Source organism: Drosophila suzukii, chromosome 3 (genome assembly GCF_043229965.1).
Source record: "Drosophila suzukii chromosome 3, CBGP_Dsuzu_IsoJpt1.0, whole genome shotgun sequence".
Classification (NCBI taxonomy): Eukaryota; Metazoa; Arthropoda; class Insecta; order Diptera; family Drosophilidae; genus Drosophila; species Drosophila suzukii.
The window spans coordinates 63,257,284-63,275,325 of NC_092082.1; the positions used below are offsets into that span (position 1 = coordinate 63,257,284).

At 44.3% G+C, this 18,042-nt stretch overlaps 3 protein-coding genes and 1 long non-coding RNA gene across 8 annotated transcripts; 2 read left to right on the forward strand and 2 right to left on the reverse strand.

Annotated features, from left to right (window-relative positions):
- The first annotated feature begins 611 nt into the window (after positions 1-611).
- On the forward strand, positions 612-10,583 carry Snm1 (DNA cross-link repair protein snm1). The gene is made up of 3 exons (XM_017082903.4): positions 612-1,772; positions 1,832-2,285; positions 9,258-10,583. The coding sequence occupies exons 1-3, from the start codon at positions 682-684 to the stop codon at positions 10,083-10,085; spliced, it is 2,373 nt and encodes a 790-aa protein (XP_016938392.4). The 5' UTR covers positions 612-681; the 3' UTR covers positions 10,086-10,583.
- On the reverse strand, positions 10,204-16,556 carry Pi4KIIalpha (phosphatidylinositol 4-kinase II alpha). Of its 3 annotated transcripts, XM_017082904.4 has the most exons (9): positions 16,406-16,556; positions 15,860-16,232; positions 15,157-15,799; positions 12,784-12,902; positions 12,399-12,529; positions 12,059-12,254; positions 11,196-11,998; positions 11,036-11,104; positions 10,204-10,974 (listed from the first exon to the last, which is right to left on the reverse strand). In XM_017082904.4, exons 2-9 carry the CDS (start codon positions 16,022-16,024, stop codon positions 10,971-10,973), a joined length of 2,130 nt encoding a protein of 709 aa, XP_016938393.2. In that variant the 5' UTR covers positions 16,025-16,232; positions 16,406-16,556; the 3' UTR covers positions 10,204-10,970. The 3 variants fall into 3 exon arrangements, with proteins under 3 accessions (XP_016938393.2, XP_016938396.3, XP_036674844.1); XM_017082907.4 differs by lacking the exons at positions 15,157-15,799; positions 15,860-16,232; positions 16,406-16,556 and adding an exon at positions 13,538-13,856; XM_036818949.3 differs by lacking the exons at positions 15,157-15,799; positions 15,860-16,232; positions 16,406-16,556 and adding an exon at positions 12,966-13,014.
- Positions 13,128-13,886, forward strand: LOC136117181 (uncharacterized). Of its 3 annotated transcripts, none has more exons than XR_010654532.2 (3): positions 13,128-13,222; positions 13,281-13,483; positions 13,540-13,886. It is a non-coding gene; the product is annotated as an uncharacterized lncRNA (long non-coding RNA). The 3 variants fall into 3 exon arrangements; XR_011604278.1 differs by having other exon boundaries at positions 13,130-13,222; positions 13,299-13,483; XR_010654530.2 differs by having other exon boundaries at positions 13,133-13,222; positions 13,281-13,487.
- Positions 16,557-17,311: 755 nt separating the features above from the next.
- On the reverse strand, positions 17,312-18,028 carry LOC108016288 (uncharacterized). The gene is made up of 2 exons (XM_017082922.4): positions 17,623-18,028; positions 17,312-17,567 (listed from the first exon to the last, which is right to left on the reverse strand). The coding sequence occupies exons 1-2, from the start codon at positions 17,940-17,942 to the stop codon at positions 17,420-17,422; spliced, it is 468 nt and encodes a 155-aa protein (XP_016938411.3). The 5' UTR covers positions 17,943-18,028; the 3' UTR covers positions 17,312-17,419.
- Positions 18,029-18,042: the final 14 nt, after the last annotated feature.

Below are 18,042 nucleotides of genomic sequence, written 5' to 3' on the forward strand. Positions count from 1 at the left end.
TTTACGATAGGAAATATAAATACTTTATTTAAACTTTTTTTGGCTGGGACTTTTTGAACACCAATCTTTTAATACTAAATGTAGTACGCTTGCGATTTCTGTCGTACTCCCTAAAAATTATTCTGAGCGGACCGCGATTTCTTAAGATTACCCTTAAAATGATATGTGTTGTTCATTCATGGACACATGGTATCTCCGTCCTTTGAGGATATTAAATTCCCTGACAGTAAATAAAACGGCGGAAAAGAAATCTTTACTTTTATAGACGAACACAAATCTTTCAATTTATATTGCAAAATAACTTTTGATCTCCACGGAAAAATGTCTGCACGTGAATTCTTAAGAAATCGATTTCCGAGTGTAAAAAATACTGAATATTACGATATTCATTGTATATAAAAACACACTTCAGCTCTAGATAATACTTTCCCCTTTCCTTATAGCACATGTACTTTTTGTTGAAGAAAACGGCGCGACTGTCTGAACAGGCTAGTAAGTTCGATGTCAATAGCTTAGCTTTTATAGATTTGTTCTTTTAAATTTCGCGCTCGATCTTTCTTACTTTAGTGGGACCGCGTGTTGTGCGAAAAACGGGCTATTGTTCTTCGATGTCAGAAGGAGCTGACTGTAATCGGTAGCCGATCCTTGCTTGGAGTTGTTATCGAGTTGCTTGTAAACAAGATGTCCAATGTGGGAAAGATAAAGATAAAATCATTCGCAGAACTGCAGGCCACCACTGGTATAAACGTGGAGCCGGACCCCGACCCACCGCCCACCAGTGATATCAACACGCCGAAGAAGAAAAGCGCGGGAAAATCTCGGGCTGCTACAACGACAAAGAAAGTCCAGGTGAAAACAGACCCACTCGGTGGTGTAACTATAGCCAGCACTGTGATTAAGCGGTCGAGTAAGAAGACTCCGCTGCCAGGCCAAATGCGCATCGATTCCTTCTTCAAAAGTGCCTCCAAGAACTACAAAGTCAACATGGTGCCAAAGTCATCCGCTAAGACGGTGGATCCTCCGCTTGCCAAACGGAAAGGTACCTCAAGGGGACGCAAGCGCCTGTTCGACGAGTCCACCACCACATCCAGCGCGTCCGCGGATACACTAGATCTCAAGCCGCCCGAGAAGCGGGTACAGCCTGGTCGCCGGGCGAAGGGCAAGGAGAACGCGAGCCTCTCCGAAGCGGAAGTGATTGACCTCTGCTCCGAGGACGAGCAAACAATCAAAAATGAGCTGCCGCAGGAAACCTCCCCGAGTACAGCGAGAAGTCCCAAATCTGTATCGAAGCTCCGGACCCCACTGCACGGCTCCATCCCAGAAGAAAAGCCTAGTACTCCCTACCCAGAAGCGAAGCTCGCCAGCCCAGCCAGCGTTAAGAGCTCCCCTGGGCTTCTAAGATCCCTGTCTGAAACCTTTTCCAACCCAAGTGAGAGCCCCATGCCCAAAAATTCGAAGAAAGGAACTGGGCGCAAACCAAAAAAGCCAAAGCCATGCCCGCCCTACAAAGTTGTAGAGGGAACATCATTCTGCGTCGACGGCTTTCAGTTTGGCGAGGTGGATGGTGTCACACATTACTTTCTCACCCACTACCACGCGGATCACTACATCGGCCTGACCAAAAAGTTCTGCTATCCCCTCTTTATGAGTCCCACCACTGCGCGCCTGGTGCGAACTTTTATTAAAGTGAATGAAGTGTGCATTCATGAAATAGATGTCGACCAAACGCTGATAGTAGAAGGTGTCCAAGTTACCGCCTTAGAAGCTAACCAGTGAGGCCCATTGCTTTTCCCCTTATGCAGATTAGTCATCTTTCTGTTTGCCTTTCCAGTTGCCCTGGAGCCCTCATGTTTTTCTTCAAACTGAGCTCTGGCGAATGCATCCTCCACACTGGAGATTTTCGGGCGAGCGCCGAAATGGAGTCCCTGCCAATCTTCTGGAACCACGCCAACATAGATTTGCTCTATCTGGACACAACCTACATGAACAAAAACTACGACTTTTGTCACCAGACAGAGAGCGTCGACCGAGCAATAGATTTGGTGCGCGCCTTCATAGAGAAAAATCCGACGAAACGAATACTCATGGTCTGCGGATCTTACGTGATAGGCAAGGAGAAGATCTGGCTGGCCCTGGCTAACGAGTTCGCATTGACAGTTTGGACGGAGCCAAATCGCAGCATTGCAGCCAAATGCCTACAATTGCCAGATTTGGAAGCCGTCTTAACAGACGATCCCCGTAAAGCGAACTTGCACGTTATTACCATGGGAAAAGTTAGCTATCCGGTAGGTCCTAGCATCTTGACATATGTATATGTATTGTATTGGGTATGGAAGAGGTTTTAAGGTAAGGACACTAGTTTCTACGTTTTTCTTTTGCTTTCCTTGCCATGGGACCTGCTTTTTATTAAGATTTTTTTTCCCGGTAGAGAGCTTGATCTTTTGATTAATGACCTAAACATGTGGTTTTGAAAAACTCTTTGTGTGGGACAGATTTCAAAATAACTAAAAACTCACCCCAAAAGCACTCCAATCATTTAGAAAATATTTATTTTTGTTAGTGTTCGGAGCAGATCGCCAGCGCCTAGTCATGCGCGCATAGGTGTACGACGGCACCAGCATCGCTCTCTGCTTATCTTTCGCCTTCTTTCTTATACCCATAAAGCTGTCGCTTATCTATTCAGCAACTACTTTGTAAGCCTACATATGTCTATATGAAGATCTTGGAGCCAAGCTTTTTACACATTCACAGTCCGTCTGCCGCTCCGAATAAAAGCTATACATTTTAATATAACCTATTCGTGCGTTATTAATTATAAATATAAGGGTGGCATATTTGTTGTCTTCCCCACAAACATTTGGTGACCCCGACGTGATAGCAGTTTTAATCGGAGTCTGCAACTCGGTTTCGCGATTGTTTAATATAGTTTAAACAAACGCTTTGTTTCGCTGTCTTTATCGTGCATTCGGTCACAAACAGACAAACATACATACATATGTGCATATAAAAGTGCACAGCCGGCCGTTTGATTTTTTGTACATTTTGCGCTGTGAAAAAGCACCAAATTTGTGTTGTGCAAATAATTCTTAACAAAGTGAATCGCATTTAATATTTGTTAATAGCGCATATTACATATATACATGTACATATAGCCATACATACATTCGTTTGCCAGTTACATAATCCGCTGTTGCTAGGCAGGCAATTTATCGGCAAGAACAACAACAACAAAGTTAAAGGTTCCGTTGCATCTCGGCGACGCTTGTTAACCTTCACGTTTTCGCGGTAAAGGGTATACGGTGTTTTGTGCCTCTAACGCGGTCGGACATTTTACTTTACTTCATTTTCATTTCATTTTTTTTCTTTTTCGTGATTGAAAAATGTCTGATACGGAAAACTCGGTTCGGGCTCAAAATGAATCCACAAGTGAAGTCGACTACTACCGAGTCAAAGCCCAATCTATTTTGCGGCAAATGAGCTCGATGAAATGCTATTTAAACGCTGATGCGGTTAATCAGTTTGACGAATCTGATTTGCTGGCGCGAATGGAATGGATCAATTCCTTAAACCAGGCATTTGATTCTGCGCAGACATCGTTGGAAAGACTGGACTTTGCAGAGATCTCGAGCGACCATCGGATTGAATTTGCTGAAGTCTTCATGGATGTGAAGGCGAAACTAAGCCGAGGCTTGGCGGCTCATCGCAAGTCACAATTGCCGGCTTCAACCGCTGCAAATTCAACATCTATTGACATCACTAATAATGCGGATCTTTCTTTTCGATCTAGAAAGCCTCGGTTGCCAAATTTGGAAATTGTTCGTTTTCATGGATCCTACTCTGAGTGGCCGGATTTTCTTGCGACTTTCACTACGGTCATCGGAAATGATGATGAGCTAAGCGACATTGAAAAATTACAATATTTGCGTTCGAGTTTGGGCGGCGTGGCTCTGGAAACCATACGATCGCTCGAACCCTCGAATGCTAATTTTAAAAAGGCTATGAATTTGCTGGTTAATCGATTTGATAATAAAGTTTTACACTTTCAGGCACATGTTCAGGCAATATTCGGTTTAAAGGGTGTCGAGAAGGGATCTTCGAAGGGTCTTCGGGAGCTGAGCGATTGCATGAATTCGCATCTGCGAGCAATTCGAACCCTGGCCAATACGCAACAAATTTTGGATGGACTTTTAATTCACATCGTCACTCGGAAACTGGATCAGAGGACGCGGGAAAAATGGGAAGAGGATTTGTCCATCACTGAGCTGTCTACCTGGGATGCTATGGAGTCGTTTTTGGAAAAGAGGTGCAGGATGATGGAAAACTTGGATCAAGCCTTGGTAACTCAAACACCAGGCCAGCAGGTGGGAAAAAACTTGCACAAATATAACCAAAATACACTTATTGCATCTGCTACTAACTCAAATCATTTGACATGCTTATTTTGCGATGCACGGGATCATTATTTGCCAAAGTGTCCTCGATTTTTAAATTTGAGTCCGAATCTTCGATATAGAGAAGCAAAGAAGTTGCACCTTTGCCTCAACTGTTTGCGCAAGGGGCATAGTTTGCAGCAATGCAAGTCGACTCGCTGCAAGTATTGTCGCATGAAGCATCATTCATTATTACACATGAACCATGACCCATCCGCAACATCAACCTCATTTTCATCTCCATCATGCGATCCATCCTCGAGCTCTCAGCCATTACCATCTACTTCATCAGCATTAGTATCATGTTCGCATACATCATCGCATCCTGATCATCATTTACCAAGCCCTCCACCCAAAGCCTTAAATATTTTGCCGATCGACTACGTGTTGCTTCCAACTGCTATTATCTACGTCAGAAATAGAATTGGAGCATTTATGCCTTGCCGAGCAATTTTAGATTCGGCCTCCCAGCTAAACTTCATAACCTCTCGCTTAGCCAACCAACTAAACTTGAATCACAGAAGATCGCAAACGTCGATTTCTGGGATAGGAGAATCTTCCATGATCTCTGATAAGACTGTCGATATTCTTGTGCAATCACGGGATGCAAGCTATCGAGCGGCATTCACAGCGGTTGTGACTCACAGTATTACTGATTATCAACCCCATTTCAATATAAATGCAACATCGTGGAGGATACCGCAAAACATTTCACTCGCTGACCCTAATTTCAATCAATCACAACGAATTGACCTTTTACTCGGCGCTGGGTTGTTTTTCGAAATAATTTCTATGGGACAAATTCATTTGGATAGGGCTTTGCCAACTCTTCAGAACACCAAGCTTGGTTGGATAGTCTCTGGAGGGTTATCATCGAACATGCCAACTCATAAGTCGGTTTTACAAGCCAGCATCAAGGACCCAGCTGATTATTCCGATGACACACTTTCCGCCATTGTAAAGCGATTTTGGGAAATTGAGGACTTCACTTCGTCTAAGCCATCTTTATTGCCGGAAGACTTTCGATGTGAGCAACTTTTTACTGAAAATTGCATTCGACTTGGAAACGGCCAATACTCTGTTCGTCTCTTGACCACTTCCGGATTCGAATCTTTAGGTGATTCTTATTGCTTGGCTCGTCGTCGTTTCAAGAGTTTGGAAGCTAAATTAGATAGAAACCCAGCCCTGAAAGCTCAGTATTCAGCATTTTTGAGGGAGTATATCGACCTAGGTCACATGTCTCTTGTAACTAAGGAACCGCCAGAAACACAATTCTTTTTGCCCCATCATTGCGTACATAAGCAGGAAAGCACGAGTACGAAGCTTCGTGTCGTTTTTGATGGATCTGCTAAAACAACTTCTGGTAGCTCTCTGAACGACTTACTTCTGGCAGGACCAACAATTCAACAAAAAATCTTCAATATACTGCTTCGCTTTCGATTTTTTAAAGTTGCCCTTTGTGGAGATATCTGCAAGATGTACCGTTGCGTGCGTGTTTCGTACCCGGATGATTTCTTGCAGTGCATCGTTTGGAGAGAGAGCTCCAGGAAAGAATTGAGTGTTTTTAAATTGAACACGGTGACTTACGGAACCAAGCCAGCTGCCTTCTTGGCTATAAGGGCCATGCATCAACTCTCTTACGATGAGGAGGAATCATTTCCTATTGGAGCAAAAATTGTTCGTAGAGATTTCTATGTGGATGATTTAATATCTGGTGGGGACTCAGTTGAGGAGGTGAGAGAAATTCGTCGTCAGGTGAAGGAATTACTGTCGCGAGGCCACTTTCCAATTCGCAAATGGTGTTCGAATGAGTCAGCAGCCCTGAAGGGAGAGTCTGAATGCGACAAGGAGCAGTTAATCAAATTTCACGATGGATCGGATGTCGCCAAGGCATTGGGACTAGTCTGGGATCCATCTTCTGATCAGCTCCCATTTCATTTTTCTCAACTGCCAATCAATCAACGACCCACTAAGCGGGTTGCATTGTCGACGATTGCCAAATTCTATGATCCACTCGGTTTAATAACTCCTATTCCGTTGAGTTGCATGGATTCTGCGATGCTAGCATGTCAGCTTATGGAGCGTGTCTATACTTGCGATCGGAGACCAATGGAGAATCGAAAGTCCATCTGCTCTGTGCCAAGTCAAGGGTAGCTCCATTGAAGGCCTTAACAATTCCAAGATTAGAACTTTCCGCAGCGCTTTTATTGGCTGAGCTAATCGTAAACGCCAAGGAAGCCATAGATTTCGATTGCACCTTTCATTGCTGGTCGGACTCGTCCATTGTGTTGGCGTGGATTCGGCAACCTCCGAGGGAGTTTAACGTTTTCGTATCAAACAGAATCGCGAAAATTCAGGAGATGACGAAAGACATGTCTTGGCATCACGTTCCTACAAACTTGAACCTGGCAGACGTCGTATCGCGAGGATGTACCCCAAGAGAATTGTTGGAACATTCCCTTTGGGCTAACGGGCCTCCATTCCTTCTGCAAAGCTCGTCAAATTGGCCGTCCCTGCTAGACTCAGTAAAGGATCTTCCAGAGCGCCGTTCTGTGGCTCTAATTGGGGCCGTTTGCATAGACAGTTCATCAAACTGCAAATTCCTCAACTCTTTCGATAAGTTGCAGCGCGTATTTGCATACATTTATCGATTCATTTCAAATTGCAGAGCCAAATCTGCGCCGTTAAAAGGTCGACTTTCGGTGGAGGAGATCAACTCTGGAACTGTACTTCTTCTGAGGAGCATCCAACAGGTTAACTTGGCGAAGGAGTATGGAGCTCTTAGCCAGGGCAAGCCGTTTCCACAGAAAAGCAAGCTGGTTTCGCTTAGACCTATACTCGGCTCCGATGGGTTACTTCGCGTGGGTGGAAGGCTTCAGAACGCAAACTTGGACTACGACACGAGGCATCCGATACTGTTGCCCAAGGATCATCCAGTCACCAAGGCGATCATCGTTTATTATCATGAGAAATATTTGCATGGAGGATCGCAGGCGCTGCTTGCCGCATTACGGCAAAGGTACTGGCCGATTGGAGGCCGCAAGTTCGTCGCCAGCGTTATCAACAAATGCGTCCGATGTTTCCGAATGAAGCCTGTTACTTGGGAGCACGTCATGGGTAGCCTTCCAGCAAATAGAGTGCAGCCTAATCCAGCTTTTCATACCACAGGAGTGGACTATTGTGGGCCATTCTATCATAAAGCAGAGGCCAGAAATAAGGCACCCCACAAGTGCTATATCGCCGTCTTTGTCTGTTTTTCCACGAAGGCTGCTCATTTGGAAGTGGTCCAGGATCTCACGACGGATTCTTTCATCGCAGCGCTGAGGAGATTCATCAGTCTTAGAGGCAGTCCGCGTACCATTTGGAGCGACAATGCTACAAACTTTGTCGGTGCAAAGAGAGAGCTTGCCGAGCTGAAAGAGCTCTTTTTGAGCGAGCAGCACACAGCATCGATATCTTCCGTCTGTTTAGCTGATGGGATCGATTGGAAGTTCATCCCTCCGCGTGCCCCGCACTTCGGTGGTTTATGGGAGGCCGCTGTGAAGTCAGCTAAATTTCACTTCTACAGAGTCGTCGGTGCATCCATCTTAGCCATCGATGAATTAAGAACTCTTGCATATGAGATTTCTGCCATCCTTAACTCCCGTCCACTCTGTCCAATTTCAGAAAATGCTGAAAGCCTTGAGGTGCTAACACCGGCGCATTTCCTGAAGGGTTCCAGCTACACTAAGTTTCCTGAGCCTGGCATTACTCATCTCCGCGAAGACCGCCTCAGCAGATGGCAGCGGGTTACCCAGATGCAGCAACATTTCTGGAAAAGGTGGAGCAGCGAGTATTTGTCCCTACTTCAAGAGAGGAGCAAGTGGCGCGTCGAAACGTCTAACATCAAGGTTGGACGCATAGTTTTGCTTAAGGAGGACAACGTTCCACCCTTGAGATGGCAGCTTGGGTGCATCCAAGAAGTCATACCCGGCGGGGACGGAGTCATCAGAGTAGCTATGGTCCGTACAGCTACGGGTCTGAACAAGAGAGCCGTCGCCAAGCTAGCCGTTCTGCCCATCGATTCCGAGATAGTTGGAACCTTACCTCTTCCAACGGGGGGAGTATGTTCGGAGCAGATCGCCAGCGCCTAGTCATGCGCGCATAGGTGTACGACGGCACCAGCATCGCTCTCTGCTTATCTTTCGCCTTCTTTCTTATACCCATAAAGCTGTCGCTTATCTATTCAGCAACTACTTTGTAAGCCTACATATGTCTATATGAAGATCTTGGAGCCAAGCTTTTTACACATTCACAGTCCGTCTGCCGCTCCGAATAAAAGCTATACATTTTAATATAACCTATTCGTGCGTTATTAATTATAAATATAAGGGTGGCATATTTGTTGTCTTCCCCACAAACAGTTAGTATAATCAATTTAATCGATTTCATTTTGTAATTTTTTTAAAGTACCTTTAGCCAGAAAGGTGCTGTAGGAAAAAAATTAAAAACATAACTTTTGACATTGTTAAGTAACCAAAAAAAATTTATTGAAGCTATAGATCTGCTGTTGAGTTTGTAAGAAAAGTGTTGTAGGAAAAAAATTAAAAACATAACTTTTGACATTGTTAAGTAATCAACGAATTTATTGAAGTAATAGATCTGCTGTTGAGTTTGTAAGAAAATCGGGAAAAAATTGAAGTGGAGCAAACCGATAGTCTAATGTTTTGGCACCAAAAGAGATTGCACTAATATGAAATTATTGTTTAGTAATGTTATCTGTAAAGTAATACAAAAGCACAGATCTCATCTCCTTATTAACACTAATCGTTCTCTATTTCGTTTCAGAGCCTGGTTGAGTATTTTAGTCAATTCGAGGACGAATTCGACATGTTGCTAGGCATAAGGCCCAGCGGATGGGAGAAAAACAGTAAGCCATCGTACGGAAAGCGAATCAGCACAATAGGCATTGAGTACTCGGAGCACTCCAGCTACAAAGAATTGGAGCGCTTTGTGCGCTTTCTCAAGCCAAAGCGAGTCATAAGTACCGTTCCCGTGGGTCGTGATCTCTTTGTCACTGGAAAGGTGCCTACCCAGTGGTATAAGTACGAAGGTCGGGCATCTATGCTAAGCACTGGATATCAGCCATCGATATCCACTTTTCTAGCCACGCCGCAGCGAGTTGTTCCAAAAATAAGTTCAGAGACTGCAATGTTCTTAAGCCCACTGGAGGAGAATGAAGATGACGGTGATGATGACTGGCAAACCGCCAAGTCAGCAGATCATATTACTATTTCATCCAGTACCCCGGATCAGGACTCACGACCAGAATCTGAAGTGGTCGTTAAAAATGAACCTCTGCTTTCAGATACGTGTCCCGATTCTGAAGTAACTAATAGAAACGAATCCCTGGAAACTGAAATTATACATGATATTGAAATAGACGTTAAATGCGAAGCCCTCCAACCAGATCCGGATCCCGAAGCAGCCGCTGTACCCTACATCCCGGAAGAGGATGAATCCCATAATCTGGAGATAGGAAAAGACTCTGGAAGCCGTGGCACTGTTATCGTTGTCCAAGAAAGCGAGGAGCAAGCTAAAGCCAGTGGCAGCCCCTGTAAGGCAGCTGTAGTTAGTAGACTGACGTCTGATGCATCCGACGATTGGCTCTTGTAGCGATTCCATAGAAGCCCAACGTAGCTCAATGTTACACTTTTTAGAGTGGCTTCTAATAATTTTACGATATTTTGTTATTAAATAATAAGCTCAGGAACGTATATGTAAAGATCTGTAGTTTCTGTTCAACTGATATAATATAATGTTTTGATGTTAATATAAGGCTTGCCTTTGACATACAAATAATTTTATATATACTATATATATGTATTTTGCTTGATATATATATATTTCCACATTACTTGGCTGCCTTCCTCCCTAAACTCATTTAGTTTGGTGTGCAGGATAATCCGTACATTATAAAATAAATTAAGTTTTAGTTCAGATAGGGAAACCATTAAATATATGTTCATGCGAATAACAATAGGCAATCTTGATTTAAGTAAGTTAAAATAATTAATGCTCCGAGTGCTAACGAATGTAAATGAGTTTTGATTATTTCACTGATATGCTTTATGTATAATAATAATTAAATAATAAAGAAAGCAAATTTATAAACCGCTTGAGCGTTATTTTTTTTAAATGACCGCACAGAATCTTTTCTCGATTTCATCTTATTTTATGCATAAACAATTGACTATACAAACACTTGACAAACAAAGGATGTTTCCTACATATACATAACCATGGAAAGTGTTAGCTAAACCATAAACACGTAAATAAAGTAATTAAATAATTGCATATGACATATGGGTCTTTTGGCCAAAAGAAATGTAGGATACACAACAAAATAAATTTTTGGGTTCCTTGCCGACAGCAACTGATTACGATTTGGAAATATTCTAGACAACAACGAAGCGCATATACACGATGATGATGAGGCTGCAGGACCGGACTGCATGATTTGGTTTTTGGTGGGGTTAGCAGTGACTCCTCCGTGGCCATTTAGCTGAAATTGAAAAGGGGCTAGTAAGTAGTGTATCTTCAATGTTATTTATTTTGTTACTTACCACCAAGAGAAGAAGGGACTCTTGTTTTGGAAGCGCTGCGTAAATGAAAAGAAACGACTGCCGCTTGATCTGTGAAAGAGAAACCAACATTTAGACCATTAAATAAATAGTTATTATTCACTCTTGTCGTGCTCTGTCCCTAAGTTCACGGAATACATACCGTTCCACAATCACGGCTGGCATCTGAACCAGTTGCACCGGCGACTTGCCATCCCTTAGTGCCTGGGTGAGATTAAGGATCTGACCCCGCATCACAGACATCTGGCGCTCGAACAGACGCTTGTCAAAGCCACGATCCTGCTGGAACAGGTACAACAGGTCTGTGCAGATCTCCTCAACAAAGTTCATATCTGACAACTGCGGGAGCACGTGATCCTTGATTTCTTCGCTAAATGGAATTTTTGCCTGTGGCAGCCATGCCCAGTGGTAAGGATAGGCTCGCCAAGAGTCCGGATGCTTAAAGGGGAAAGCGAGGCCGTTGTCAATGGCAGCGATCCGAATGAAGGCAGAGTTCACAACATTCCAATCGGGTTCCGAGGTAGGTGATCTCGAAGATGGTTCGTCCTCACTGCTGGGCAGACTGCTGCTGTCCTGCTGTCCATTGGTGGCTGTCCCATCAGCTGGATGACCATCGATCTTTGGATTCCTGCTACCCTGCGGCTCGTTTAGGTCAACGATTTCCGAAGCCCCCAAGGCAGTCGGCAATTTGGGACGCACGACACCATGCATAGTCCTGCCACCGGTGCCGCCCACCTGACTCTTGACCTTGGGCGCAACGTACTTTATCAGCCAGTTGTCGTTGCCCCGGTCAGTGTTGCGAATGATGTAATCCAGGACGACAAGGCGCTCGAACTGCAGCTGAAAGGACTTGGCCACCGACGGCGGCAAAGGTTCGCTGTCAAAGCGCCGTAGCCAGTAGTCTGCATCCTTATAGCCCTCCACGAAGAGCTGAAAGGAGCCAGTCTGCAAGGCATTTGGAATGTGTTAAAAACGAATTGATTTATTTTTCGAGCTAATGTTCACCTTTAGAGGAAGGCTCATTCGGTTGAAATGAGCCGATGGATAGTGCTCCTTGATGCGCTTCTTCAGTTTGGCCTTCTGGCGATCGATACGGGCATAGTTAAAGCTTTCGGCCACCAGTCTGACCACTCGCGTCTTTGGAACCACATTTAGATTAAGCTTTCGATCAACTAAGCTGGCGCCGGATTCCGACAGGTACCTGAAATATATTGATATAAATTTGTCAGGGAAAAACAATGCATCAGCCAGTAAAAAAAGTCTTCCGGTGTTTTTTTTCATTCTTTTCTTTAAGCCACATTAAATAAAGACACTTCATTGACTTCAATTAGATGTATGAACTTACCCCTGATTGGGAATCAAGCAAGCACGGCCGAAACAACAGGGGCAGCACAGTTTGTGCATCCATTTGGTCCATTTTGGATTCAGTCTGCCATAGGGCTCTTCATCCTTTGGTTTGAATACAGCCAGACATTCCTTAAGAGAGATAAATAAAACACTTAAATTGGTTCCTCTTAGATGACTGTAACTATTTTAAGCGTAATAGATTGTCTCATGGATAAACCAAAAGTTCTGCAAAAACAACATAGTTGCAGGACTTCCCCGATTTCCTGATTTATTTATCTATGCGCGGATTAGTTGAAAATAAATGAAATTTTGGTCTAAAACTTAAGGACCAAACTTTTACAGTGCGCAAGAAAGCCTAGAAGAAGCCGTCATAATACACTTACGTGGGAGGCATCCTTGACGAAATAGGAACCACTGCTACCCTGGTAAATGCGCTCGGGCAGGACACCATTCTCAATGGCCCCCTCTGCCTTCGCCACGATCTCCGAGAAAAGTGGATCATCTGAAAGAATGAATGGTTTAATCAATTGATATTAAATTTGTTAGCAATGAAGCTTAAAATTACTGATAAAGTTCGTGCGTAAAACGAAGATTCGCATGCCTCACAGAGCGCACAAAGACAGACTGTGCGTTTCTCATCCAAATTGGACATTTTTCCTTGGAATTATAGTCCTAATAACTTATTAATACGCCAGTCAAAAGTCGAGTGTAAGTGCCTTTAATGAGTTGGCAATGCCTTGCCAGCCGTTGGATAAAAATAACTATACCGAGCCTGCACGAAAGCGGGAAAACGATTGATTCAAAGCCCTACCTAACTTGTAGGTAAGAAAGTCCACAAGGCGTTTAGTTTTATAGCAAGCCTATCCCTAACATCAAATAGTTCTACAATGTATTTAAGAATAACGACGCTACCTATGAAGTCAAAGTTTTCGTTGAAGTCGCCCTGCGAGTCCTGGCAAATGGTGAACACTTGCTGGACGAAGTTTTCGCGACTGCTGCTCGACAGGCGCGACATGGAGACACAATTAAATTGAGTGCGGCGGCAGTCAAGAATCGTGAAGTCGGTCGGCAGTTGATAGAGAAGCAGGTCACAATTAGCATAGCCAAAGCGTTTCGATAAGGGCCAGTTACACTTACAGAAGTTCCTCAGCGGGCAGTTGGCGCAGTTGCAGGGCGGAGACAAAATTTTGACGGTTACTGTGTCTTTGGAGTCGCGCGCCATCGACGGTGAGTTAATCAGAACCGGAGGGTCGCCATCCAACTCCGATTGGGTTTCGAGATAGTCCTTGTCCAACTGGCACTTGCCCTCACAGCAGATGCAGGCGTAGGGCGCGGAGGCGGAAGCCACCGAGGACCTGCTCTCCAGCGCATCCTTGCTCGTCGTGGGCAGTTCGTCGTCAAACGGTTTGAAAGAAGGATCTTCGCTGATAACTATCTTTTTGTTGGCCTTCGCCATGGGGCTATGTCCAATTGGCGACAGTTGCCAGCGGAACAAATTCCATCTTTGAAAACGACTGCCTTGGAATTATGAAGACGCTCCAGCACCAACTTCAAACCAGAGGAACAAGGAACCACGATCACATCCAAGCACAACAACATTTACAACACAAAATTTTTGATTTCGGTCGAAAGGTACTAGGACTCATATAAACGCACAGCTATACAAAGTATTTTGAAATTTGGGGCAATGACGATAATGCTAGCAAACTGCGATTTTGTTTAGCTTATAAGCTAAATAAATGTGCATCGTAAAATTATCCACCACTCGTCATAAAAACACGCCCACATTCAATTAATCTCAACTATTTGGACTAATGCTAAATTCCAATACTAAATATAACTTCCCCTGTAAAGCAACTTGTCGAAATCCAGTGCAAATAAACCACTGGCTATTACTCATCACATGATGAAATGCAGTAGTGCGAATCATCTTAGTCGTACAGGTCACCCACAGATCTGACAACGCAAATCGCGTCAATATAACTTTTAAAATGAAGTCGACCTGTAATCCCATTAACATTAAAACCATAAAGGTTTTCAAAGAACAAATTAATGAAAATTGGTTCAATAAAATTACATTTTCCAGTGAATGTTTTCAAAATGGTTTAAGACTTTCCTATTTCGTTTTTTACTTTACTTTACTTTTACTTTTTAAAACTTCGGATTTATCACTCGTTTGAGTACACATATTTTCCTACAAAATATATAGGCGCAACAGAATGAAAATTATTTAATTTAGCTAAAACTCAATTGGTAGCTCATATAATTTGCGAGATCTTGAAGTTTATACGCACGGAAAGCTAATGAACTGTAAGAAACGCTACCTTCTACCTGCTAACACAACCCTATTACTCTTAGAGTAAAAGTTACGAATTTTGCAAAGACTCAAATTTGATAAATAAGTATTAATAAAATATTATCCAATATAAACACAATGTTGATTATTTAATGAAAACTCGAGCAAACTTTGTCTTTATATCTGGGAAAAAAGGGTCTTTTTTGCATCCTAATCTATGGAAGCGTAATCTTCAAGCATAAGCGTCTGCTTCTCACTAGCTCTATTATTTTCAGTAGAATTCATAATATGGGGCCGTAAAAGTGATAAGCACATGAGTAAAGCCTCGAAGCAAACAAAGGAGCAATCTAGTTTGAGTGTACAACATTCACGTTGTGTACTTTTAAGGGATGGGGTACCCAGAGTTTGAAGCCACACATATGGCCATTTGTATGACTTCGTTAGTCGGCTGCGCACTCACCGCCAAATGTGTTCGACACGAATTCCACATGATCGTGCCCGCGACCCAGTCCGCCCAACAGCTCACTGATGCGGCTTCCGTGGCTGGCACTGCCTCCTCCCAGGAGCGGCTGGGACTCCCGGTTGTCGCTGCCCGCGTCCGTGGACATGCCCTCGAAGTCGATTTCTGGCACCAGGCAGATGTCGTCGGCCTCGTCATGCGGGTGACGGGCGAGGGCAATGTGCGAAGCGGTTTTCAGCGGAGATGCCGCTGTCGATGCAGATGTGGCTACCTTCGCGGGTGCGATGTGACTAATTATCTGTGGCTGTTGACTGTTGTTGTCTATGCTCTCCTCAGCGCGACCTTTGAATCTCTGGTTGCGCAGGTTTGAGCTCCTCCTAAGCAGCACTTCTTCTTCGCCATCTTCGTCGTCGCCGTCGTCGGTTTGGTCGTCGTGGAGCATGACCAACTTATCCACTTGCGGTTTCTGAAGTGCAGCATCGCCCCCGGCACTCTCCTCGCCTGGAGGCAGGCCGTTTGTGTGGCGTCTCTCCTCTGGCACCTCCTCCTCGTCCTCGTCGTCGTCCACCGACAGTAGCATGGGTTCCCGGTCCCTCCTGCCTCTTCTCCTGGTCTTGCGTTTGCCCATGCCAATGGTATTGATCTGGGAAAAGAGAGCACATCAAGTTACAGAGGATTGTGGTGAGGAGCTGAGTGCACCCACCTCTACTTTGGTGGTCAACTGGTTGGTGGTCGACTCGAAGCCATTCAGGAGCGGGGCCAGCTGGCTGCTGGGCGGCGTTTGGTTCTTCACAAAGTCTCCGATGAGATCCACCTCGTCCTCGAGCTGGAGCAGCGGTGGATCTTCCTGATCCCGTGCGCCGCTCATGGCCAAAGGGGGTGGCAGGCACGTGGGTGGTTGGGACTGGGAGTGGGTGGATCCCTAGCAGGCACAACAACAAAGGCCCGCGCTGTGCTGCAGCTTCTTCTTGCGCGTCTATCTGTCACTTTTTGGGCGTCGCTTTGCTATCTGTTATCTGCTCCGCCGCTCTTCCACCGCTCGCATGTTCCCGCACAATATGCTTCTATTATTCGGGCTGGAATTTGATTACATTACTTGTTAATTGCTTCAATTTTATGCTCGTATTTCGTTTGGCAATTATCGATTTTTGGTTTAAAGTCTCTGCTCCGTCCGGAGTTCAATGTGTGTTGTTCGGAGAACGCAACTTGCGACCCCGAGGTCCTCAAAAACCGTCGAAAAAGGACTCACCATGCACTCCGCTGAAATAACAAGCGAATTACGCGTTCGATTTCAATTTTCGCTAAGAACACGAAGCGAAAAATGGTTGACAAACTAAACAGCTGACGAGTAGAATTCGCGGTGCTGCCCTCTTGCGAGTTCTGTTCTCGCCGAGTGGCAGCGCCGGCCATGAGAGCGCAGAAAACCTTAACCCAAGGATGCCGGAATTGCTATCATAGCACAAACAACTTTGGGATTTATTTTTGAATATTCGAGATTTAATTAATATCATTTGAAAAAAAGTATCAACAATATTTTAAAAATATATTAGTGGATTTAGCAGGGGATTATTGGGTTTTTAGGAACAAATTGTGTTATTCTCGGAATAAAGCAGCTGAAAACTCCAACTCTAACTTCAGGATTCCAAAGAACACTAAAACACCGAATCACACTCTAAACTTTAAAGAACAATAGTTTTATAATTCACTGTGGGCGCCTGCACAAAAGCTTGCCGAATGAGAAATATTCAGAAGATCATTTATCTAATGTGTACACTGTATAGTCGATCTCTTAAACCTTCAACCGGAAGACTGCAACAATATTTTTTAGGCGAGGAAGATTTGATTTAGGGAATTTTAACTGTAAGTTGAGTGTACGAAAAGAAAAGATTTGTTTTATTTGCTTGAAACGAATTAACGAAGCCCTAAAAAAAATATAACAGAAATTAATTCTATCTTCAAAAACGAACATCTTAATTTTTAGTTATTTGAGTGCAGAAAGAGCATTAAAGACAGGTCTGATGTCTTTAATGAGGTAGCATTGTGTGCAACCTACATACGTGGTATTCCAATGCACATACATATACCTTGAATGAATTTTGGAATATAAATTAAAAGTAGGGGTTTGGATTTACGTATGTATAATTAAACATAAAGCTTATTTTAACATATTTGAAATCTCACTAGAGCTCATACTTTTGTTTTATTTATGATTTCAAGTCGACTTTATTCTTAACAATTTATGGATTGTGTGGGTGATTAATATCTAGTTCAGCAGGGCCGTCTGGCGCAGTTTAGCAATCCAATTCAGGGCATCTACCAGCTGCCGCTGCAGATTTGTGCTCTCCGCCACCAGCTCGATGCAATCCTTAAACTTGGAAACCGCATTGCGCAAACTCATCGGCGGCAGAACCCTGAAAGGAAGGGGTATTTAACACAGTGACCCAATTAGGCGTTATCAGTGCTCACGAGAACCAGTGCAGGGGCTCCACGAAGCCCTTGGATTTGTCCACCGCCTGTCTCTGGATGGAGATGCCATCCCCAGAGTCCACGACTCGGCAGAGGGCATTGAACTCGGCACTGTTCTCCGTAGGGATCTGCGCCGTGGACACGGAGTTGCTGCCTCCGTGTTGGAACCGAGTGCGGGCCAGGAGAATCGCCCCACTGGCGTTGCTTCGCTCCAGATTAATCCGGCACTGGGTGTGCTCCTCGATCAGGTGGAACATGTCCAGGTACAAGTCGTCCAGCAGCTGGCCTGCGGTCTCCTTTTCAGTTATTCCGGCGGTCATGGTGGGCTATCGGGATCCACTTTATTTATTTATCTCGCCGTACTGAGAATTTTCAATCCAATCATATGATTGCACCAACAACCCTGTTCTCCACCCGGCT